Below are 26,380 nucleotides of genomic sequence, written 5' to 3'. Positions count from 1 at the left end.
AGTACAACCTCCCAGCTAAATTTTAAGTTCATACGCCAAAGGAACGAGGTGCAACCGCTTCTCAGCAAAACTATTAAGGAAATTTTTAACAAGGGCAAAACAATGCATCTTTTACCATGTTCCCTTTCACAGGAATGGCTGAAGCATTTTGACTGAAACTTTCCAAAACATTCAGCCTGAGGCAGACAACAGGCATAGAAAATTTCAACCCAAACGATTGAAGTATGACAAAGTTATAAGCAACTGTGAATCAGGTCTTATAGGTAATGTTACCTAGCACTTTTCATTATACACAGCACTATCAACCCCACCTATTAGAACAAAGCTGAATTAGCAATGGCCAATCCATAGGTAAGGTTGAAGTCAATGACTCATTATAAACCTCATTTTCAAATCCTAGCTCCAATTTCCCCAAAAAGAAAGCAATCCAGCTGAATTTTCCAATGACAAGTGTCATCCGAGAATAAAATTTTCTAGGAAGTTTGGAGAGGAAAGTGTGAAGGCATCAGAATATATGTTTTAAAGTTACGTTTGTTAAAAATATCTGTTCTTGACTTTTCAAGTAGTTCTTAATATTTTGGGGCTCCCATCTCCAAAGAGGCTTGGTCTGCAAATTTTTTTTTGTTGGCCTTGCTGAAGAGTGGTTCCTTTGAGAAACCACTTTTTTAAGGGGGCGGTGTTGGAAAATGGAAGAAACATTAACAAAGGATTAAAAATATATTAAATAGAAAGTACTTGTGATGGAATGTACTAATGCAGGCAAGGAAGGAGTTATGAATGAACTCATCAGAACAAAGTTATAAGAATAAGCAGTGGAAGAGAACATCTTTTAATCCCCTTTCCTCTCAGTCAGGGAGGAAACAGGATTCTGAAAATCCCTTGCCCAAGCCTGGGACAAGGCAGCAAGAAGTTACTGGGCAACTGACTATCTTACACATGAAGAAATACTATGCTGCTTACAGTAGTAATTCAAGCATATAAAATTTTACTTACCCTTAAAGAGAACCTAGTATTGCATGTGGTTGGAACAAAGTCAGTGAAAGGCAGAGAGAAAATAATGTTTAAAGTTTCCCCACAGGCTGCCAGATAAACTACAAGAGAAGAGAAAAATAAATTAAAATAAAAATCATTTTTAAATTAAATGTTTTTCTATTATAATAGAATACTAACAAGTCCTATCTATTTTAAGTTAGTGCTCCTTCATGGGAGTATCACCCTGATTAGACAAGTTTTCTTGCAAATATATGGATGAGAATTAAGAAACAGCTGTTATAGAATCCATACTACAAAGAAAATGGCAAGTTTAAACTATCACACTGTGGTATAAACTGTGAACCCTCTCCTTTTTAGAAGCTTGTACTGGGCATTAGTGTGTCTACAGAAAACCATTCCAGCTACTGAAGCAAAATTATCCATCATCAAGAGTGAAATCACCATTAGAAAGATCCAAAATGTCACACCTAATGCCTTGTGGCTTTATGGTTTAATACACCATCAAACTCTTCCTGTTAATGCTTGAAAACATGTGCCATGTCCTTCAGATAAGTACTGAATTTCCTTGTAATCAATCCATCCAGTGAGTTCTTGACTTTTTGCATTCAGTCTTCACTCCAGAGAATGTGAGGGAAATTCCCACACTTAAGCCATTCTTTTTAAGTGACAAAACTGAAGAATTGTCCCAGATTGAAGTGTCAATAGAGGAGGTTGTAAAACAAATGTACAAGTTAAACAATAAGTCACCAGGACCAGATGATATTCAAACAAGAGTTCTGAAGGAACTCAAATATGAAATTGCTAAACTACTAACAGTGGTATATAACCTATCATTTAAACCAGCTTCTGTACCAGATGACTGGAGGATAGCTAATGTGACACCAATTTTTTTTAAAAGGCTCAGAGACAATCCTAAATTACAGACCAGAAAGCCTAACTTTAGTACCAAGCAGATTGGTGTAACTATAGTAAACAGAATTATCAGATACATAGATGAACATGATTTGTTGGGGAAAAGTCAACACAGCTTTTATAAAGGGAAACCATGCCTCACCAAACTACTAGAATTCTTTGAAGGGGTCTCACAAACATGTGGACAATGATGAGCCAGTGGATACAGTGTATGGTGTCTTTCAGAAAGTCTCTGACAAGGTCCCTCACCAAAGGCTCTTATTGCAAACTAAGCAGTCATGGGATAAAAGAGAAGGTTCTCACATGGATCAGTAACCAGTTAAAGGACAGGAAACAAAGGGTAGGAATAAACGGTCAGTTTTCAGAATGGAAGACGTAAATAGAGGTATCCCCCAGGAATCTGTACTAGAAGCAGTGCGGTTCAGCATATTCATAAACGATCTGGGAAAAGGGATAAACAGTGAGGTGGCAAAATTTGTAAACAATACAAAATTACTCAAGATAGTTAAGTTCAAAGCAGACTGCAAAGAGTTACAAAGGGATCTCACAAAACTGGGTGAATGGGCAAAAACACATCAGATGAAATTTAATATTGATAAATGCAAAGTAATGCACACTGGAAAACATAATCACAACTATACATACAAAATGATTGGGTCTAAATTAACTAACACTCAAGAAAGATCTTGGAGTCATTGTGTTTAGTTCTCTGAAAACATCCACAAGGTGCAGCAGCAGTCAAAAAAGCTAACGGTTTAGGAACCATTAGGAAAGGGATAGCTAATAAAGTAGCTACTCATCAATACTTCATGTTTCAGATACAGAAGGTAGTCCTGCACATGCTGAATAGAATCAAGAATAGAAGAGACCACACCATTCAGCCTCGCCCAGATGGAAAATTTCTTCCATTTAGCAAGGTGAGTTGTCCTAGTTAATAGTTTACTACTATTAGTCTCTAAGGTGCCACAAGTACTCTTTTTCTTTTTACTATTCAGTAGTACTTTCTGGATCTCTCTAGAGCAGGACTCCACTGCTGTTAACCATAAAGCCTCCAGGCCATCGGGAGAAGGGTCTGGAGACTTGTGGTGGAGGAGGCAGATATGATTCTCTGAAATTACGTGTGTGTAAAGCAGGAGTGACAGTGGGAAACTGACAGAGATCCAAGAGCTGTGAAAACCAGTGCTGAGGGGGCCATGCCAGGGGAACCAATCTAAGATAGGACTTGTCCTGCTTGACCTTGCACAGAACTCTGAGGAGAAGACAGATGGAGGGGACAAAACAGCAGATCAGCAGTAGAAAAGCATCAGTTGATGAACACAGGCTAAGTCCTGCTCTGGAGCAGAACTAATGGTGTTTTGTGTTGTCTTTTATTGCAAAAAGATCCACTTGGGAAGTTCCCCAGAGGTGGAAAATGGATCTTGCTATGTCTGGGCAAAAGGACCACTTGTGGTGATTGATAAACAACTTCGTCAGGAGCTTTGGCAGCATATTCTGAGCCCACGAGTTAGGCTGCTTTCAGAAATAGAGAGATGTCAATGCAGAAGTCCCAGAGTAGTACTGCTCCCTGAGAGAGTAGTGAGGACCAGTATGTTTGTTTACTTAAAGCATGGTAGTCATAATGTTGATCAACTCCAATACGCCCTACAGCAAAGCAGGAACGCCATGCAAGCCAATTGGATAAACATCAGGGAGTTGCATGCTATATGTAGACTGAGATCTTGGACATATCTAGTGTCTACAGGGGTCCCAGGTGAGCCCCCCCAACACAGGTCCGAGGCATCCATGACTAAGGTAAAAGATTGCTGAGGTAAGGCAAAAGGAACTCCCTTGCAGACATTGGGCAGGGCTATCCACCAAACTAGGGAGGATAACATCTCTCTGTGGTGCCGCCTTCTTGGAGAATACACTTCTGCCAACCACTTCTGAAGGAGTCTAAAATGCAGTCTGGCTTACTGAAATACTTAATTGCATGCTGCCATGTGCCTCAGCAGCCTTAAACAGTTTCTCACCACAGTGAGATATAAGCCTTTAAGTCCAGAATGAGGCTTTGCATTGCATGAAACCTTGCTTGTGGTAGTAAGGCCTTGGCCATTGTTGAGTTCAGAACCACTCCAATACATTCTGTTTTCTGTACTGGAAACAGGACCAATTGGTCTGTGCTAATCAGTAACACATTGAGGTGGATGCTTATGGTGGGCACCAATTATCAACCTCTTATCAGGTAGTCGTCCAGGTAAGGGAAAACATCAACCCCTGACCTCTAGTGGGATGCTGCTGCCATTGCCATAAACTTTGTAAAAAATACACAGGGCAGACAAAAGATACCAAAAGGGGAACACTGTGAACTGATAATAGCAATCACAGATGGTGATTCGCAGAAATTTTCGGTGGCTCTGGTGAATCACCATGTGAAAGTAGGCATCTAAGTCAACAGCAACATACTAGTCCCTGGATCCAGGGAAGGAATAATGGAAGCTAGAATGAATATCTGGAATTTCAGTTTTTTCAAGAACTTGTTTAAGTGCCTTAGATCTAAAATAGGCCTGAGACCCCCTTTTGCCTTTGGAATAAGGAAGTATTGGGAGTAAAATCCCTTTTCCCTGAACAAAGGAGAGATCTCTCCTGCACCTCCTAGAAGAAGGAGCAATTGTATCACTTGCAGTAACCCTGCCTTGTGAGAAAGGTCCCTGAAGAGCGATGGGGTGGGGAGACGTCAAAATAAACTGGAACACGTATCACACTTCCACCATGCGAAAAACCCATAGAGCTGTTGTGATGTGGGCCCAAGCACAATGGTTTTGTGACAGGCAGTTTCCAAAAATGGGAAAAGAAAAAGATGGCACTTTCAGAACTAGTATTCTGTTCTAGACATGCCCATCAAAATGAGCTCTTGGCAGATGCTGTCCACTTTGATGAACCGGCAGATACAAAAGCATAGGGTGGTGGTTGCTGTTTTTTGTAACATCTGCTCCTTTTCCTTGACTGACCTTGGGCTCGAGGGATTAACTCCTGAAAACACTGGGACTGAGAACAGAACACCTTAGACTTCACTGTCCAGGGATTTCAGGGTTGGACTAGAATATTTGAAACTATGCAGAGTCATCCATCTTTTCTGATAAGAGTGATGGCACATCAAAAGGTAGGTTCTGGACTGCCTATTGGAGCGAGGCCAGAAGAGTGTAACCAGGAAAAATGCCTCATCGTGATAACAGAAGTGCTACAAACGGCACAATCTGCCACATGCAGACCCGCCTGCAGAGCCGTTCTAGCGACCAACTTGCCTTCTTATTAAAGCCTGGAACTTTTTTTTTTTTTTTAAACTTATCTGGGAGCTTATCTTTGAACTCTGAAAGTGTATCCCACATGATGAAATTGCAGTGCCACAGCAAAGCGTGCTGGTTTGCAATACACAGCTATAATCCACCTGTGGAATAAAGCTTCTTCCCAGATAAATCCAGCTTCTTGTCCTCTATTTTTTTGAGGTTGATGCCGGTGCCCTGTCTACCTTTCTCATTGGCCACTGCCACTTCAAGGGGAACCCAAGAATGATGATTATATCGGTGCTCAAACCTCAGAGGGGATACAGAACCTCCTCTCCACTTTTTCTAAGTTGGAGGCAGGGAAACTGGTGCCTGCCAAAGGACCTGGTAGGTTCTAATACAGCATCATGAATAAAGAGAGCTAATCTAGCTGGAGCTGCAGCTGTCAACATGTCCATCATCTTGTGGGATTTTTCCTGGACTTTCTCTGGGTGAACGTCCAGGGTCATGGCCATCCTCCCCAACAACTCCTGAAGAGTCTTAAAATCATCACGAAACAGAGAAATTGGCTCTGCCACAACTGTGTCATCAGGAGTTGAGAAAGAGGATGTAAACGGTAACAAAAGCTAGTCCAGATGCTGATTCTCTTGTGGCTACTTGTGACAGGGATTCTAAATATTTTCTGTGCCAGGCTCGGGACAGATGCTAGAGCGTTTGCAGCGCTGATGATCCTGACAACCAGTAGATGGAGCTAGCTGAGCAGGGATGCTCTCTATTGAGGGGGAAATCCCCATGGGTTCCTAAAGGGCCACTGGTACAGCCCCAGTCCCCAACTGTGTGTAGTCCAAGAGTTCCTTCTACAAGCACTTTGCTGGTGCTGAGGCTGAAATCAGGGCAAGAAAGTGACATACTCCTGATGATGGGACCGGCTAGGGTGGGACACATGGGAATCCCACTTCCAAGTCCGCTGAAGAAGAAACCTCTTCTTGTGATCATGGCGAGGGCCGTATCTGTCAGTACCAGTGAAGAATGATCAAACTCTGATGAAGGGGACCCAGGGAGATCATCTGAGGCTTACCCCTAAATGGCACCACCTTAATTGGTACCCTGATGGTCAAATCAGACTGAATTACCCTGTGCAGAAGTGAAGGTGCTGATACTGGGACCTTGGGCACCAGTACCAGGAGAGTATCTTGAACTGCCAGTGATGGCAGCACTGTAAGGTTTAATAACTCTCTTGCAGCCTCTAATGCTTCAGGAATAATTGGCACTGGGAAGAAACTCTGCAGTACCGGGGTGCAAAGAGATGCCAATGAAGGTGCTCCTGGAGCTGGTCTCGACAGGCCCATACTAGGATTTGGAGTCAACAAACTCCCCTGTTTACAGGTGTGCTCTGGAGAGTGCATCCTCTTTGACCAACCTCCAGTCTTTAAAAGAGCTCAATCTCTTGTCTCTTTCAACAATCCTAGTACAAACTCCTATTTCTGATGCCTCTTCTTCGGTACTGGCAATGCCAATCTGCCTTTCAGCACCAGTAGCACCAAAGGTGCTCAGTACCTGGACCAAGATAGTTAGCTCAGATGGAAGATGTAGCACCGATTCCAGCAACCGATATTTCAACCTAGCTGCCCTGTCTTTTTGAGAGCGTGGCTTGAAGCCCTTACAAATGTCACATTTGCAGCTCACGTGAGGCTTTCCACAAACACTTAAAGCAGCTGGGATGTGGGTCACTATTAGGTATTGCTTTACCACAAGAGTGGCAGGGCTTGAAACCCAGAGAGTGAAGAATACCTCAGACACTAGGCCAGTATCGAGGCTAGCTATTAGATACTTTTTTGAAATTAAGCCAACCACCACCAATCTACGCTAACTATACAAAGGGTACTATTTACAGGTTTGAATGAAGACTTGCAGAACCAAGGACAGAGAGCTACAACAACTGTCACGAGCGGTAGGAAGGAACTGAGGGGACTTGGGGGTGGCTTAGACGTTTATGCCTGCACATGGTGCTCTAAGCAGCAGAGGGCACTTGTGCTGCCCCACCAGGTAGCGCTGAGGGGAAAAATTCTGACAACTGTGCAATGGCACACACAGACACCTACAATTGAATGGACATGTGCAATCACCCAAAGAAGAACTGCTGTATTTGAGGGAGAGAGGTTTTTCCAGTAGTGAGCATGTGAAAAACCTTATATTTCTTGGCAAACAATGTACCTAGTGAAGAGGTTTTTATTACCTCCCAAAAGATAGACATTACACATTACAGAAAACAGGAACTGTGATTTTTTTTTTTAAATGTTGTAACAAAATTTCTTCAGAAGAATCATTCTTACCGTTTTCCTGTTGTTTGGTGGAACAGTCAATCCAGTTGTGTTGATTTGCTGCCCAAATCATTTCAAATTGATGAAACATTACTTTAAAATTCAATATATAGGGAACAAATGAGAAAATATCAGGAGCACTATCACTGGACCAGTCTTGAATCAAATCTAAAATTACATAAAATAAAAAGGACAAATTATTAGCAATGTATCAGGTGAAACTAAATACTTTGGAGAAGTCTTTTAAAAAGTAGTTGGGCCAGATCTTTGGCTGTAGATCATTGTAGCTCTACTGGCTTCAGGGAACTATGTCAATTTATACCAGCTGAGAACCAAACTACTAAATTTCAGCAATCCTTTACCTTTCTAGTCAAAGGAGAGTTACCTCAGTCTATTAAAATGATGAATCAATGATGTATAAGTTTTATTTGTGTAAAATAAAAATTAAAATGAAATCTAATTGTTTCCAGATATCCAAACACTAAAACCATATTCATGCATAAATGTGAATGCAATTTAATAATTAACTGCAATAACGGTAAAGGATAATACAAGAAATATGATTTTGAACCCTGACTTACTGAGCATTAAGCTCAAAGCTTCAGATAAAGTTAAGTGTACCTATTACATGGCAGAATAGCAAGTACATAACATTACAAGTTTAAAAAAAGTTAACAGAAAGACAAAGAAAAACAGGAATCTAAAGGACATCATTAACAATATCGAAGTTAATTTAGTTTCTGATTATTCAGTGTTTTAAATTTCTTCTTTAATTTACTAGAAGAAAAACATTTTAACTAGTTGTCATGATTTTGTTTATCAGTCCCAATTCTGTTTTAACTATGAAAGAATTACATCAGGACCCCAATCCCTCAGAGGGTTTACAGGCAACCAGAAATGCAAGATTGGAGAGTGCCTGTGAATCACTGGCTTTCCATTACAGTACTGTATCTAAATTACAGTCAAAATCCTGGGGAGGAGATTATTTTCTGACAAGCCTGGTCAGCCACATGGAGATCACAGATAACCCATAAAGCTAAAGTTAGTCAGCCAAAAAATTTCTGCATGCAGCAGATTAACTGGTCAACTTGTCTCTTAAGTCAGCAATATTAAACTAAGAAATATCTCAAAAGTTATAATCCACACAAATCAATATATTTTGTTTATTGTCAAAAAAAATTATTCTTCACTGTGGCTAGTCAACCATAAAAAAACAACATAAATTAACAGCTGATTAAAGGAAATAAAACATTTGGATTTTTAGCACCTCAAGATTATTCACAATTTTAGACAAACGTAACCACGTTTGTAAGGCCATCTGCTCTTGCATTAAAACCTCATCAGCCCCTCTACAATGGTTTGGAAAACGACAAGTTAAAGAAAAAAACATGTGCCAGACATATTTATGTTTCACAAATTAAATATTTAGATACTAATGACATAAGGAAGTTACCTGAAAAGAAGTTTTTTTGAGCAAAGATAAAGTGATAGGTTGCTTTATAAACCTCAACTTCACACTGCCATGTCTGTGGCATGTTCCATATCCGGGGATAGTTGGCATTAATATGAAACTGTGAACAAAACACTAAAAAATCAGTATGTGCTTCAAACATGACAATGTGTGAACAATGCTGAGATGAAGGGTCAACCACATACACTTTGGTGAATAATTAAAACCATTTTCCTGCTGGGATGAACAGAAGGCCTCTCCAGTTCTTTAATAATTTAATCTCTTTCTCTGTGCCTGAAGGTCAATTGACACTTTATTCATGTGTTTGAAAACTTCTACTATGAATTTCTCATATTATACCACAGATTTGCCATCTGCTGTTGCAGCAGTTACGCTGAGCACTTTATAATCTAATTTAACCTTTCATATCAAGGTTCCACCTTCCTCAGCTTACTACAAAATATCATCTAAACAAACAATTTTTAAGCCAAACCATCTATGTACTGTGGCTATTAAGCGCCTACTTTTACTTTTACTTTGTTTTTTTCCACCAAATGCATCCGATGAAGTGAGCTGTAGCTCACGAAAGCTTATGCTCTAATAAATTTGTTAGTCTTTAAGGTGCCACAAGTACTCCTTTTCTTTTTGCGAATACAGACTAACACGGCTGCTACTCTGAAACCTACTTTTACTTGTCATTCAGGGAAAGGTAGCATTTTCAAAACTAGTGCATATGCATTTCAGTAGAAGTTAACTGGAATTCAATTGCTGAATTTCATGAAGTACTAAATGCACAAATGAAAAAGCTAATCCATCATAAAATGTATTTGTCATACTTAACAAGTAATTTAGTTCTAAGTATTTAAAATACTTCACAGTATACTAGTTAATGTACAATTGTATACTTTGCAGGAGAAATTATGTCTTAGCAATGCAAGTCTGAGCAACACTCTACTATTAAATCTTTGCTGAGCACCCAGAAGAGACAGTTTATAAATTATATTATGCCTATAAACTAGGTGACATTAGCAAACTCAAGTCTTCACAGACTGGGGCCTAAATCAATGTTTAACTTTACACACTTAAAGTAGCTCTTCAGACTTCAGTGGGATTATTCAACATGCATAAAATTATTTGTGCATAATTCTTTGGAGGATTGAGGTCTTGTAAAGTATATACAAATGCCCCAATCATTGCACTGTTTTCTATACTTGCACAACATTTATACCAGGCATATAAAAATTATTTATATTAAACCAAATGTCCATCAGAGACAACTGCACCTCTGTGCTTAACAATGCTTTGTTACTGTAGACTTACAGCTAACATTTCTGCTTCTAGAAGAGTTCGGTACTGCATACTGCTGGTGGCATCAACGTGTAAAAGCTGTCCTTTAATTGCAGGGGAGTAGCCTAGCAGACAGAACAAATAATGTTTACATCATGGCTTCTCTTGTGTGACAAGATTATTTCTGAATTACAGTAAAGAAGCAAGAGTTAAACAGAAATTCAAATACTTTATAAACAAATATCATGAGGTGCAAAACACATCATGAAGAGAATCAATAGTATGAGGCTCCAGTTCAGTCCTTTACTAGTTGGATGACAAAGGCTTAAGATAATGCAGTTGTGGAATCTGGCTGGTCCAGAAAAGGCTACTCTGTGGCTCTGGACACCAGGTTTCAATTTGCAACTCTGTTGCAGCCTCTGTGTGAAACCTTGGGCAACTCACTTAGCTTCTCTGTGTCTAGTTATCCATCTGTAAAAGGGAGATAGCAGTACTTCCCTCCCTCACAGAGGTATTTGTGAGGATACATACATTAAAGATTGTTCAGATACTATGGTGATAGGGATCATATATATGTACAATAGACAAAAGAGACAGTCAGAGACAGGAAAGGCAATGATCGACTTCAAAAGGAAGCTGCATCTACTACTCCTTATATGCAGGATAAAGACAAAATACACAAGTAAAAGCAAGTAAGGAGAACTTCAGTATGTTTAAAATAGGGCTTCAATACTTACCGATGGGGGAGGGCAACAAAAGAGCCCGAATCCCGGTCTCCCTCCACCCCCCAGCTTTATCTTTATCTTGACTTTACATGGTATTTCTATGACTAAGTTAATATTTCATCAATGTATTACCCAAGATGTTTCTAAAGACTTGTTATGGTAATCATATTGAAAAATGGGAATTGCTTTTGTACAGATACAATTTATGTAATATACTAAAGTATGAATAAAATTAGATAAAATAAGAGCCTTGTTTTCAGTAACTAGGGAGAAGTTACTGCAATGTCTTATTGATATCAATTAGGGCGTCACAAGAGTTAAATCTGTATTTTTAAAGTGCTTTGAGATCCTGTAATGAAAGGCACTATGAAAGCATAAGTTATTATTACTCCTTTACATAGAAATGTAGGTCCTTTGTAGCCATAAGGGGAAAACAGCTTAGTATATCCACAATCCTATGAATAAATAACTGTTTTCTCCTATGCACAACCTTAAGAATGTAAAATAAACCACCTCATCAACTTACCATTTTCACTGACTGTCATGGGAATATTTATTTCCAAATACGAGCCTGCTCCAACGTTTACATGTACAGCATTGGTTTCCTAAGGAGGGGAGAAAAAGTTTAAACGTTATTTCTCCCCCTATCTTCAGCCTGTGTACGTCATGCCTCTGGCCATCATTATTCATGGTTAAATGGTCAGGATTAAAAAAGAAGGATCTAGTTGACTAGGATATGGCCTTAATGTTTAAAAAAAATATGAGAAATCATGATACTGAGAATAAGTTAACATTAACAACCAGAAGATCGTTGGCTGAAAGAGAAACTGGTGAGGATGAAAAAAGATTATATTTCCCTTTCTCTTCTCACAGCCCCCAAAAATACCATGTTTAAATATCTCTAGATACCACCTGATAAATGAAAATATGCACAAACGAAAAGCCAGACAACCTAATCACAGGAGCTTGTGAGATTCAGAGGTATCTTAAGAATTTATTTCTTACTATCTTGCCATTATTTACCCTGTTTTTGGTAAAGAGCAAGTCAATAGTGGCATCTGCAATGATATTCATCCGCAACTCAAAAGCAAGGATCTGTCTTGGCTTGCCAGGCTGTGCAATTTCCGAGACTTTCATAACCTGGTAATCTGGTGGGAAAAAAAATTTCCACAAACAGTCCCTAGAAAACAAGAGGAGAAATATAGTTACTCCGATGGAAAGAAACAATTTGTCTCATCTACAAATTTCTTTGCCACCAGTCTGTGTAATTTAATTAGGTCCTTGGAAAGCCAACAGGTAAGGAAAGTGAAGGAAGAAATAACATTTGCATAAAGCTGTAAGATACTGAAATCTTCAAACCTAAATCAGTGAAGAGACTTTCGCCTCATTAGTGAAATCAAACTCAAAATAAACTAGATATTCAAACTGCTCGGAAATAAACTTTTGCAGGGATGGTTGTGGTGGAGAGGCAAGTTATGATGGGATGACAGGAAGGAGTAACATATAACAATCCCAGAAAGCAAATACAAGTACATAACATTCTTTCTTCCATTTCATCTTCCCATCACAATATACTGTAATTGTCTTGTTTTGGAGTTTAGGATGAGAGAGATGACAAGGTCACTTTTTGATTGTGTATAATTTACAGAAGCACAGAAACTATAACAACAAATTGTCTATGAAAATTAGAATGTGTGGATTGGAACATAGTCTGAATTTCTGCAATTTGAACCAAATATATAGCCACAAGAAAGGAAACAGAGGACGATAAAAGCATAGACAGCCTGATATATGTGGTTCACATAAGGAGTCCATCAGTGAACTAAGGTCAAATTCCACAGAACTGTTTTAAAACTGTAATCACGTATGAAATACTTTCTTGGAAAAAATAAAAGTACTTGAATGAGAATGGTCTTTTTATAGTGCACTCAAGATCTGACTGCTGTAGTAGCTGAGAAATGATCATTTTGTCAGAATTACCCTATGCAGAGTCATTAATGCCAGCCTGAAGAAAGTGAAGGGTTCTTGAAATGGACTTCAGAGGTTAAAAGTGGGATTTTTAAAAGCACTTAAGCGAATTAGGACAGCAAATCCCATTGACTTTCATTATGCTTCTAAACAACTCAGTACTTTTGAAAACTCCACCCTAATTTTTCTTTAAAATCAACAATGAAAAAATTATGTCCAAGATATAAAACATAAGAAAGGTCATAGTGTGTCAGACCAAAGGTCCATCTAGCCCAGTATCCTGTATTCTGACAGTGGCCAATGCCAGGTGTCCCAGCAGGAATGAATAGAACAGGTAATCATCAAGTGATCCATCCCCTGTTGCCCATTCCCAGCTTCTGGCAAACAGAGGCTAGGACCATCATCCCTGCCCATCCTGGCTAACAGTCATTGATGGACCTATCCTCCATGAACTTATCTAGTTCTCTTTTGAACCCTGTTATAGTCTTGGCCTTCACAACCTCCTCTGGCAAGGAGTTTCACACGTTGATTGTGCGTTGTGTGAAAAAATACTTCATTTTGTCTGTTTTAAATCTGCTGCCTATTAATTTTATTTGTTGACCCATAGTTCTTGCATTATGAGAAGGAGTAAATAACACTTCCTTATTTATTTTCTCCATACCAGTCATGATTTTATAGACCTCTATCCTTTCCCCCATTAGTCATCTTTTTTCCCCAAGATGAAAAGTCCCAGTCTTATTAACCTCTCCTCATAGGGCAGACGCTCCATACCCCTAGTAATTTTTGTTGCCTTTTTCTGAACCTTTTCCAATTCCAATATATATTTTTTGAGATGGGGCAACCACATCTGCACACAGTATTCAAGATATGGATATACCATGGATTTAAATAGAGGCAATAGGATATTTTCTATCCCTTTCTTAATGATTCCCAACATTCTGTTTGCTTTTTTAACTGCCGCTGCACATTGAATGGATGTTTTCAGAGAACTATCCACGACTCCAAGATCTCTTTCTTTAATGGCAACAGCTAATTTAGACCCCATTATTTTATACATACAGTTGGGAGTATGTTTTCCAATGAGCATTACTTTGGATTTATCAGCATTGAATTTCACCTGCAATTTTGTTACCCAGTCACCGAGTTTTGAGAGATCCTGTTTTGTAGCTCTTCGCAGTCTGCCTGGGACTTAACTATCTTGAGTAGTTTTGTATCATCTGCAAATTTTGCCACCTCACTGTTTATCCCTTTTTCCAGATTTATGAATATGTTCATTAGGACTGGTCCCAGTACAGACCCCTGGGGGACACCATTATTTATCTCTCTTCATTCTGAAAACTGACCATTTATTCCTACCCTTTGTTTCCTATCTTTTAACCAGTTACCAATCCATGAGAGGACCTTCCCCCTTATCCCATGACTGCTCACTTTGCTTAAGAAACTTTGGTGAGGGACCTTTTAGAAGGCTTTCTGAAAATCTAAAATATACGATATCCACTGGATCCCCCTTGTCCACATGCTTGTTGACCCCCTCAAAGAATTCTAGCAGATTGGTGAGGCATGATTTCCCTTTACAAAAATCATGTTGACTATTTGCCAACAAATTACATTCGCCTACATATCTGACAATTTTGTTCTTTACTATAGTTTCAACCAGTTTTGCACAGTACTGAAGTCAGGCATACTGGCCTGTAATTTCCAGGGTCACCTCTTGAGCCCTTTTTACAAATTGGCGTCACATTAGCTATCCTCCAGTCATTTGGTACAAAAGCTGATTTAAATGATAGGTTACAGACTACAGTTAGTAGTCCTGCAATTTCACATTTGAGATCCTTCAGAACTCTTGGGTGAATACCATCTGATCCTGGTGACTTATTGCTGTTTAGTTTATCAATTTGTTCCAAAACCTCCTCTAATGACACCTCAATCTGGGACAGTTCCTCAGATTTGTCACCTAAAAAGAATGGCTCAGGTTTGGGAATCTCCCTCACGTCCTCAACCATGAAGACTGATGCAAAGAATTCATTTAGTTTCTCCGCAATGGCCTTATCCTTGAGTGTTCTTTTAGCATCTCGATCATAAGGTGGCCCCATTGGTTGTTTAGCAGGCTTCCTGCTTCTGATGTACTTAAAAAAAAAATTTGCTATTACTTTGAGTTTTTGGCTAGCTGTTCTTCAAATTCTTTTTTGGCCTTCCTAATTATATTTTTACACTTCATTTGACAGAGTTTATGCTCCTTTCTATTTTCCTCACTAGGATTCAACTTCCACTTTTTAAAGGATGCCTTTTTGCCTCTCACTGCTTCTTTTACTTTTGCTAGTTAGCCATGGTGGCTCTTTTTTGGTTCTCTTAGTATGCATTTTAATTTGGGATATACATTTAAGTTAAGCCTCTATTATGGTGTCTTTAAAAAGTTTCTATGCAGCTTGCAGGGATTTTACTTTTGGTGCTGTAACTTTTATATTCTGTTTAACTAACCTCATATTTGTGTAGTTCCCCTTTCTGAAATTAAATGCTATAGTGTTGGGCCGCTGTGGTGTTTTCCCCGCCACGAGGATGTTAAATTTAATTATATTGTGGTCACTATTACCAAGTGCTCCAGCTATATTCACCTCTTGGACCTGATCCGGTGCTCCACGTAGGACTAAATCAAGAATTGCCTTTCCTCTTGTGGGTTCAAGGACTAGCTGCTTCATTTAAGGTGTCAAGAAACTTTACTTCTGCATCCCGTCCTGAGGAGATATGTACCCAGTCAATATGGGGATAGTTGGAATCCCCCATTTTTAACTGAGTTTTTTATTTTAATAGCCTTTCTAATCTCCCTGAGCATTTCACAGTCATCATCACCATCCTGGTCAGGTGGTTGGTAATATATATCCCTCCTGCTATATTATTATTTGAGCATGGAATTACTAACCATAGAGATTCTATAGCGCAGTTTGGTTCATTTAAAGTTTTTACTTCATTTGATTCTATGCTTTTTCTTTCACATATAGAGCCACTCCCACACCAGCACGACCTGTTCTATCCTTCTGATATATTTTGTACCCTGGTATTACTGGGTCCCATTGATTATCCTCCTTTCACCAAGTTTCTGTAATGCCTATTATATCAATATCCTCATTCAATGCAAGGCACTCCAGTTCACCAATCTTATTATTTAGACTTCTAGCATTGGTATATAAGCACTTTAAAAACTTGTCACTTTTTAGCTGTCTCCCATTACATGATGTAATTGAATGAGACTTTTTTTTCATTTGACTGTTTCTCATTAGATCCTACCTGTATTTTATCATCTTCCATCCTCTGCTCCTTACATTCCTTGAAAAGACCCACCACTTTGGATCCTTTACCTGACCAAAGAGTATGTAACTCACCTCCACAACCATGCCTCCATCACTGATCAAGTTAAAATATGAACACAGGTTTCAGAGTAGCAGCCATGTTAGTCTGTATCCACAAAAAGAAAAGGAGTACTTGTGGCACTTTAGAGACTAACAAATTTATGCTCAAATAAATTTGTTAGTCTCTAAGGTGCCACAAGTACTCCTTTTCTTTTTAAAGAATGAAGTGTGCTTTGAGAGCGCAAATATTCTTGGTGATACTAAAAATCAGAGGTTTCATGTTCCCAGCAATGCAGTATGCTGTACATAGAAGTTCTTTCCTTTAGGTACTTCAAGATATTGTTTACTATCTATACTCCTTATGATCTGCACAGTCTCACACTCCTATAAGGTAGTCAATCACAACAATTTCACAGTTGGGTAAATGGCATACATCCAAAAGGAATATCAAATATGTGATTCTTCTCAACATTTTTTTCTTAAATGGCCAGATTTTGTCACCTTTATGCAACTTGTACCTTACTTTGTAAACAGTCCCACTGACTTCAGTGGAATTACTCTCAGAGTAAAGTGCTATCCAAAGTAAGGAATGGTGGAAGAACCTAGGCTTGTAATGTAAGGCAAAAGTCCAAACCTATAAGTATTTGTTGGGATTCCATCAAGCATTTGCCTGTTCCCACCAATAATTCTAATTTACAGAACAATGTTTTCCTCCTTTTAATTCCCTACCCTAATCTGAAGGGAAACATTCAGGAAGAGTTAGTTTACAATATCCCTTAGCTCCAATGCTCCCCCAAAAAATCATTACAGTTTTATTACATACAGAAAATGGCACAACTGTGGAGGGGTTTTTTTGTTTTTGTTTTTTTTTTGGTAATGACTTAAGTGTAAATTTGCTACAGATACAGAAATTTGACAGCATCAGAACTACTACATTCATTATATAGGAATACAATGTATTGATTTTTTTTAAAAAATAAATCTAAGTGTTCTGCTTATTATCTTTGTGAAGAATGGTCCTTAAATTCTGGAATACATGCATAGCAGCTAATGCTGAGCCTATTATTAGGCCTAAACTACTGGTCAGAGGCTCTTTAATTTCATATTTTGACTGTTATATACTTGGTAGTCTACCATGTACAATTAACAGCCTGAGCAGCAATATCAATGGAGGCTTCATTACAATTTCCAAATAAGAAATGATATTCAAGATTAACATTAAAAATGCAATTCAGTTTAATACCTTTGCCTGTCAGCCCACGGTCCATAGTTGAAATCTGTTCCTTTTCCACATACAATGTCTAATCCCCAACATGGAGGCAGGTCTTGCAGTTTACTGTCTTCATCGGTTGTTTCTCCATCGTTATTTTCCTCTGTCTCCTCTGGTACAAGACCTGTAGCGTGTAATACAGAAAACATTACTCCAGGAAGGTGTTTTCAATTATGAAGAATTTTTGCAGACCACTACACGATTCAAGTATGCAGATGTCAGTTTCATTCAAGATCACTGCATGACGCAAGAGTCAAACCATCCTTCATGTATACTAAAGAGAAAGGAAGAGAAGGATATGACTGAAAGTAAGAGTCCAAGGAATTTTTCCAAAGCACTCAGTGACAGCTAACTTTGCTCCACTGAAGTCAGTAAAGGCCACAGAACCTACACTACATAATTTTGGCGGTAAAATCTGACTTCTGTCAGCACAGCTTCGCACGTGGCACTACCTTTTCAGTCCTGCTGACAAAACCCTCAACTACTGCAGGTCAAGTTAAATCATCTTCCTAAGCAGCATAAATCTTCTACTGACACACTTACGATGGTTCAATGCTTGTGTGAACACTGTATTAACTTCACCTACAGCAATATTGCCACAATGACACTGTCCCGGTGACTGCTTTCTGCTCAAATTTTTGAACTCTTCTGCTTAATGGTCACAGTGCTCCCTTTGAAATATCCAGAGTGTTTTAGAAATGCCTCTGTTCTTGGTAGCTCACTTTTGCAAACACACAGGTATGGCTCCATGTAAAGCTACAGCTAAAATGCCAGCGAACCTTAGTGCTGCTGCCTACTACAGGAAAGTAGTCTTGGATGTCCTCAGCAAGTGAGGAGAGGAGCAATGGAAGCATAACTACAGAATTCACACAGGAACATTGCAAAGGAGATGCAGAAACTGAAATATGACAGGGATGAGTTCCAATGCCAGGCAATGGAGAAGAAACTGCAGCAGTCCTAACAAAAGTCAATGGAGGAAAACAAAAAAATTTGGTGCTGCCCTTCAGAGCTGCCACTCTATGCAGAGTTAGATGCCATAATGAGTGGGGACCCAGCAACTAGTGACTAATAATGGATGCTTCGTAATGTCCTGAGGAGGGTACACCAGAACGGCACATTGATGAAAAGCTCACTAAGGAGTGAGACATGAGCCCACATATACCCAAGAAGCTCTGAGACCCAGCCAAACTCAGAGAGAGCCCCCTGAAAAAGGGACTAGGGTAGGTATAATTTACTACCCCCTCATACTGCACATGGTTTTTAAAACAAACTTTCTTCACAGTCCCCGACACTTCCCTATCGCCTATCTGTTCTTCACACACCTCTCAAAATGGCAGACAACTGCAAGTGGGCAGGGAAAAAAGGAATTAGATTTTAAAGTAGCCAATTTGTTTTAAGAGCACACAGTAGCATTAACAGGCAAAAAACAACAAAGAATACTTTAGTCAACCAAAAAGCATTCTCAAATAAATACTTTAGCAGGACTTTGATACATTCAAAATAAAAAAACTTTTTCAGGAAGAAAAAAATTCCAGTACAATAAAAATAAAGTAATACAAATATTATTCAATCCATTCAAAAACAAAAATGCATTCAAATGAAATACATCAAACATACAGAAGAATGCTTGCAAACAATCCAGTACTGTACTGAGACTACATGAATTCTGCGCTACTGTGCAAGATTTTACTCTTTCCCCACAAAATAATTGATTTGTGTGCCCCTTCCAGGCAGAGGTCCCAAGCGGATGCATCTGGTTCGGCATCAGGAGCAGCCAGGGGAGACATAAACCACCGCCTTGGGGGTCAGGAATGGACGTACTTGCAAGACATTGTTCCTCTTGCTCACTATCACAGTATGCCCGCAGCCAGGGAGGAATAGGGCTGGGGACACCCCAGCTGGTGGCTGCTAACATGCACTGTGTTCCAACTGCTAGTCCTGGCTGGGCTGGTGCAGGGGAGGGATCTCCTCTGCCCCTGCACGAGCCACTCCTGGAGCCAGGTTAGACCCACTCACAGGAACTTCCCCAGTTGCAAGAAGCTCTGCCCTGGACCCTGCTTTCTGCCCCCATCACTCCCCAACGATAGGGGGAGGTGTCACTATATGGGGAGCTGCCCTTCCCATCTGCACAACCACCATGCATCCAAATGCCCCTACACACCGAGACATCCCTACCCCCCCGCTGAGTCCCGCCCCCTGCATCCGGACCCCCCCCCCCCCTCGTACCTGGACCCCACCTCACTAAGCCCCAACCAGCTGCACCCAGACTCCCACCCCACCAAGTCCCACTTCACCAGCACCCAGAACCCTCTTCTCTCTCCAGCTGAGCCCTGCTTAGGCCACATCTCCCCCACAACCAGATCCCCCTGCTGAGCCAAACCACTTTCATCTGGACCCTTCCCCCTGCAGAACCCCAGTCCCCTGCGCCCGGACCCCCCACAAAGCCACCCACACCTCAATTGCCCCACACAGAACCCTCTTATCCCATACATGGTTCCCCCACACTAAGCCCCTCCACACTTGGATCCTACCAAGCTAAGTCTGCTTGCCCCACACCTGGATCGGGGAACAGGACTGGGCGTGAACATAAGTTTCTGTCCCTCTCGCTTGCTATCGCAGTGCACTTGACATGGAGGGCCCAGACGTGTTTCTGAGGTGAGCTCAGGCCTTGCACTGTGTCAGGGTCAGGTGCAGCCTCACCGCCAAGTCTGTGTCCCAGAAGGAGATGGAGGGTCTGCAGGGTGATCCCCCTACCTCTGTGCAGTCAGTGGCCTGAGCTTCCCACTGCCATGCTGGAGCCTCCACTCCCATTTCCTTTCTAATCTTTTGTCTAGAACAATTTCAATTCGACTCCAGTGACTCTACAGTGACATGCTGAGAACTACTTAGCCATGTCATTCACTAAGGGTGGAAGCTGGCAAAGCATTACTTTCAATGGGGATACTCAGGTGCTGTACTTTATGCACATATTTAAGTGCTATGCCAGATCATGCCCTAACTTCACTCCTAAAGATGTACTGCTCTTTAGTCTATGTCTACACAGCAAAGAAAAACCCGCAGCTGGCCCGTGCCAGCCAACTCAGGTTCGTGGGGCTTGGGCTGCGAGGACGTTTCACTGCTGTGTAGACATCTGAACTGGGGATGGAGCCCAGGCTCTAGGACTTGCTGGGGGGCAGTGTCCCAGAGCTCCAGCTCTAGTCCAAGCCCAGAAGTCTGAACAGCAATGAAAATGAAAGCCCCACAGGCTGAGCCCTGTAAGCCCAGAGTTGGCTGGCATGGACCAGCCGTGAGTTTTTCTTTGCTGTGTAAACATACCCTTAAAGTCTTCTCTGCTTGGCATACATGGAAATACTAGTATTGCTATCAGCTTTGTAGAGCCGTATAGATGAGATAATATGTCTAGTAAGAAACCTATTTGTCAAAAAACATTTCCTGAATCATCTTCGTTGTCTGTACTTGCTGACAGGTATTTTGAACTAAATTACCAAAATAACTGAAAATGGTATGATTATATTGTGTTCTTTTGACAAATAAAGTATGCAGAATTTTAAAATATTGTGTGCAGAATTTTTAACTTTTTGGTACTAAATTCCCTCAAGAGTAAACCTCAAGAGTAAAAAAGCAGCAATCACCACCCACTTCTCTACTGTCAAAGCAGCCCTCGTTTTGGGGTCTCTGTGCTGAAGGGATGGTGTGAGCCTGGCACACAACTTCAGGAATGTGGCCTTCCACATATGAGAAAATTCTAAAGCCACTACTGATCTAGATTTGCATCACGAGCCAATCCCACCATTCAGTGCTCATTTCACAGGCCCAGAAACTGCTGCTCCATAGTGTGCAGCTGGTCAGTGAGTGCCTGCAGCAGCTGGTGACTTTTATTCACTTTCCACATTATCCACACCTCTTCAGTTTTCTCATTTTCTCTACTGCAGACCCAGCTGTGATAGTACTTGTAGCTCCATAAGTACAGAACGATCAGTTGCTCTGTCTCTAAAACAGACAAGCCAGCTCTGCTGATCTGTTCTGCATCCATGACTCTGACAGCGAGATGGAAAACCAGCATGAGGAAGAGAAGTTTATGGGATGTAACAGTGGGAACTGTGGGAATTTGATCCTCCAACTCCCACAATTGCCTGAGAAGAGCACTGGCAGTTCACAATGCACTGCCAAAAGATTTCTTAGGAGGAAATGCACAGAACTATGGCCCTGGGAACACTGGGATATGTAATCACCATGCTGCCCTTCTTTTGCCAATATAACCTGTTAGCGTGAGGGCATGCTGCACCAGCAAAGATAGTCAAATGTGAATACAAACTAGTGATAGCAATGTCCTCAGTTGTATTCTGGTAGAAATTTTCCTGGTAAAACCTTCCAATTAAATATGGTTGGATTTTTGCCATTTACTTCAAATGTGGGCAGAGACAGGCCAACAATGAGCAATTTTGAAAATCTTATCCCTTGTGTTCAAGACCCCTTAGGCCAAAGTTTTCTAACCTGTGTGCCTCAAGTTAAGCTCATAAAGCTATATTAAAGACTGGTCTACATGGGGAAAAAATGACCAGTTATACCGGTCTAGTTATAAACTCCTTCCGAAGTGACAAAAGCTATGCCAAAAACAACCTACTATCCCAAAATAAGAGCATCTACACAGGAGGCTACAGTGGTATTATATTGGATTAAATTCACACCTTAGGTTATACTGAGAAAATTTCCCTGTGTACACAAGACCTGATACACCAATATAGGACTGGACTGATTTTCAAAAACATCTGCAGTTCTCACTGATTTCACCAGGAGTTAGGTTTGCTTAGCATGGTTTTAAAATCAGGTGATTTCTATGTGGATGCTTAAATATAGTTTTAAGTAGTTTAATGATAGGCACTGAAAACTTGGCATTTTTAGAAGTGTGTGAGGAGAGTTTTGCACCAAACTCCCATTGATGCCATTCTGAAAATCCCACCTCCAGGTCTTACCTTCTTCAAACTTGCAGAGAGAAGCCTAGATGTTGGGTTTATCTAAATGTTGACAATATTCATTATAAAGCACAACAGCTAATATATACTATTAAAAACACTGTTTCGACTCAAAATATAAAACAGTACTCTTCCATTTATGTCAGTGGAACCTGTCCACCTGTACATTTCAATGACAACAACATGAAAATTTAGTAGATAACACTTAAGAGGGCAGGGACATTCCGTACACTTTCTTGCAACATTCTTATTGTCTGACATCCTGTGCTAACTCAAAGCTGAAGATCAAAAAAATTCCTTCAGCATTCCAGAAAGACAATAGTAAGACATTAAAACTAATGGTATAGTAAGTCCTGATAAATAAATAGTACACAAATTATGTAAACAACACTATTATTTAACAGAAGATACCTGGTTCATCCATGTAATAGTAGATGTCAACATCATTGGACTGCATTACAACAAAGCCTTCTCCCATTAACCTTGGTGGTCTGTTGTAGGGGGAAAAAGGGTTAGGTCAATAATGAAATGAATCCTAGAAGAAATTAACTGTTATGAATTTAAATAAAGCTAAAATTTGAATTTTTGGGTATCCTGAAAAAGAGTGTGCAGGTCATGCTCAGCTGTAAATTCAGAAGTAATTTAAGTACTTAAACAATCTTAGAAAAAAATATATAAACTTGCCATAAGTAGTAACTAATCAACTTTTAGAAAGACATTTGTACAGAAAATATTTTTTAGGCTACCAATGGCCTAATGATAGTACTACAAAATATCCTCCAGGTTACCCAGATCTGAGGAAAGCCTCAGGTCTCTTACTAATCAGTTCCTTTCAGAGCCTCCAATATTGTAGGAATAGAGCAGCAGGTTCAGTGATTGACCTCTCTGCTAGTGCAGAGTAATTCTAGTAAGTATTTTGTGGTTCCATAGTAACTTCCAACTCATGATCTCAAAGCATTTTACAGACATTAATGAATTAAACCTCAAAAACTTTCTATAAAGCAGGTAAGTATCCCATTATATAGGTGGGGAAACTCAGAAAACAGAGAAGTTGCTTAAAGCCACAGTCTATAGCAGAAACAAAGAGCATAGGGGCCAGATTCTGTGCTGTGCCTCTAGGAAATGCAGCATAGAACTCAACCCCTAACAAGTGACAACTATGGTGATTTTAAGTTAGCTATGCAATCTCCCAATCATGGGCTGCTCCAGAGGCTGCATAGGTCCCTACTGTAACTGAGTCAGGCCCTCCCGACTTTCTAAATGACAGCAGTCTCCATATGCAGCCCTACAGGCTCCAGTATTGCCCGGAATTGCTGCATGTGCACCCCCAACATAGCCTCCTCATACTCACCACACCCTCTTCACCAGGCCTTGCAAGGAGGTCATCAGGAAGCAGCCTCATGACTGTCTTCTGCAGCATCAGCCCAAAGGGAATCCCTTCCCTGACTGAATATAGGTCCTTTAGGACCCCTTTATGTTGCTCTGGCCCTTTTTACACAGCCTCAAGGGGCTGGCCCAGGATAAAGGATTTCACCCCAGACCTTGATTTCCAGTCTAGGGTTTTAACCATGAGATCACCACAACAGATGTATTTGGGAAGTAGCGGAGGAGAAAAGAAAAAGAAAATATAGTATATAGCTTTTTAAATTATTTGAAGTTTCAGAATGAGGGACAACAGAGGCCTTAGGATAAGGCAAATTGTTAATACACCAGTGCAACAAGTAGTGCAGTGAGTTCTCACACTTAGTGCAGCATTCAGAAAGTTCACGAATAAGAGCATTTCTTACCACACAAAGCATAAGCGATTTCTGAAAATAAACCTAATTTTTGGTATTTAAATCTCTTTTCATTGGTCATTTCTTTTTTTTTTTTATCTGAATAAGGACATGTCAAGGTTCCTTCCCCACTCTGAACTCTAGGATACAGATGTGGGGACCTGCATGAAAGACCCCCTAAGTTTATTCTTACCAGCTTAGGTTGAACACCGCCACCACCCAAGTGTTACACAAAGAACAGGGGAAGTGCCCACTTGGAAACATCTCTCCCCCAAAATATCCCCCCAAGCACTACACCCCCTTTCCTGGGGAAGGCTTGATAAAAATCCTCACCAATTTGCATAGGTGAACACAGACACAATCCCTTGGATCTTAAGAACAATGAAAAGCAATCAGGTTCTTAAAAGAAGAATTTTAATTAAAGAAAAAGTAAAAGATCACCTCTGTAAAATCAGGATGCTAAATACCTTACAGGGTAATCAGATTCAAAACAGAGAATCCCTCTAGGCAAAACCTTAAGTTTCAAAAAGACACAAAAACAGGAATATACATTCCATTCAGTACAACTTATTTTATTAGCCATTTAAACAAAACAGAATCTAACGCATATGTAACTAGATTGCTTACTGACTTTTTACAGGAGTTCTGACCTGCATTCCTGTTCTGGTCCCAGCAGAAGCATCACACAGACAGAGAGAACCCTTTGTTTTTCCCCCCTCCAGCTTTGAAAGTATCTTGTTTCCTCATTGGTCATTTTGGTCAGGTGCCAGCGAGGTTATCTTAGCTTCTCAACCCTTTACAGGTGAAAGGGTTTTTCCTCTGGCCAGGAGGGATTTAAAGGTGTTTACCCTTCCCTTTATATTTATGACAGGACATCCTTGGTAGTATGGAAACTATCACTGGTCACTGGTAGTATGGAAACATACTATCTGATTGTAAACTAGCACAGTAATAAAACGTTAACAGAAAAATAGTTATGTGCTTTGTTACAATACAAAATATAAAACTGTTTAAATAACCTACACCATTTTAAAAGTTCAAAAGTTAATAAGAAACCATCCTATATTCTTTTTTCTTTTAAAACAGTTCTCAAAATGCAGGTCAATTAAAATATTTTAAATATTTTAAATTAAAGCAGAAGGACGATTTAACTGAACATATTGAAATATCAGGTTCAGTTTGAGATACTTATGCTCACACAAAGAGAGACTTGTATGTTGCCTTATTCCAGAATCAACTACTGAAGCCCTACTTTTAATTTTCATTTACTTAGCAACTCTAACATTCTCCTTGTCCTACATTCAATTCTTTTATTTGTTAATTGTTTTCCTACAAAAATAGCATTCAGGGCCACAGGGACAGATCATCTTCAGTAATTAGACCATTAGTATAATAGTGTATGTCCAAATATGGTATTTTTCCTGTAACTGTATAGGAGGAGTCATGAAGTAAGATTATCTGATAAAACAATGTTACCTTGACACGGCTGTACTATATACCCTTTCTAAAAGGACATAAATGAAACATAGGAAAATGAATACTTTCATTAAAAAACTGGTGACAAGAACAAATATTTCTAGCTTTCTTAATCCCATGCATCTTTAGAACATTAGAATTCCTTTGGTTAATTACAACCTTATACAACATCTCTTTTGTTAGGAATACATGGATCTATTTAGCACAAGCCATTTCAGATGCAGGGTAATCTGGCCAGTTACACCCTAGAGGGGGAAAATATGAAATTATTTTCCTTACAGCTACATCATCATAAACAGAAACCAGCAGAGTTAAAGATGCATTACCATTTCTATTCATTTATAATTTTCCAGAGCTTTCACTTTTGAGGCTAAAATTTTCATGAATTGGGCTCTGCCTTTAGATGACTTTTTAAAAAAAATCAAACTTTGTTCGTAAGTGAGAGGAAAGGGGGAGGAGGAAACTACCTTTCACCAAAATACTACTGTGACCTTTCCTTCCGCAGCCCACAGATGTGGTGGTCTGGGATAGAAAGATTGAGTATGGTATAGAACTAGCCTTAATGGAAGAAAGCACCTTTGAACATTCTGATTAAAATTAATTTGGTTTTCACTGAAATATGACGC

General features: G+C 39.8%; 1 protein-coding gene across 2 annotated transcripts in view; it reads right to left on the bottom strand.

Moving 5' to 3' along the window:
- Positions 1-26,380, bottom strand: part of KIAA1109 (KIAA1109 ortholog) — a 222,900-nt gene that overhangs the window by 144,882 nt on the left and 51,638 nt on the right. For both annotated transcript variants that reach the window (XM_038398596.2, XM_043513096.1), the window contains exons 10-17: positions 22,915-22,994; positions 17,504-17,654; positions 11,972-12,128; positions 11,475-11,553; positions 10,257-10,348; positions 8,940-9,057; positions 7,499-7,654; positions 994-1,091 (exon numbers count right to left, since the gene is read on the bottom strand). In XM_038398596.2, the coding sequence (XP_038254524.1) occupies positions 994-1,091; positions 7,499-7,654; positions 8,940-9,057; positions 10,257-10,348; positions 11,475-11,553; positions 11,972-12,128; positions 17,504-17,654; positions 22,915-22,994 (931 nt within the window). The remainder of the gene's footprint in view (positions 1-993; positions 1,092-7,498; positions 7,655-8,939; positions 9,058-10,256; positions 10,349-11,474; positions 11,554-11,971; positions 12,129-17,503; positions 17,655-22,914; positions 22,995-26,380) is intronic.

The sequence above is a fragment of the Dermochelys coriacea genome, chromosome 4 (genome assembly GCF_009764565.3).
Source record: "Dermochelys coriacea isolate rDerCor1 chromosome 4, rDerCor1.pri.v4, whole genome shotgun sequence".
Taxonomy (NCBI): domain Eukaryota; kingdom Metazoa; phylum Chordata; order Testudines; family Dermochelyidae; genus Dermochelys; species Dermochelys coriacea.
Note: the sequence above shows the minus strand (reverse complement) of the source record. Positions and strands in the feature narration are given on the sequence as shown.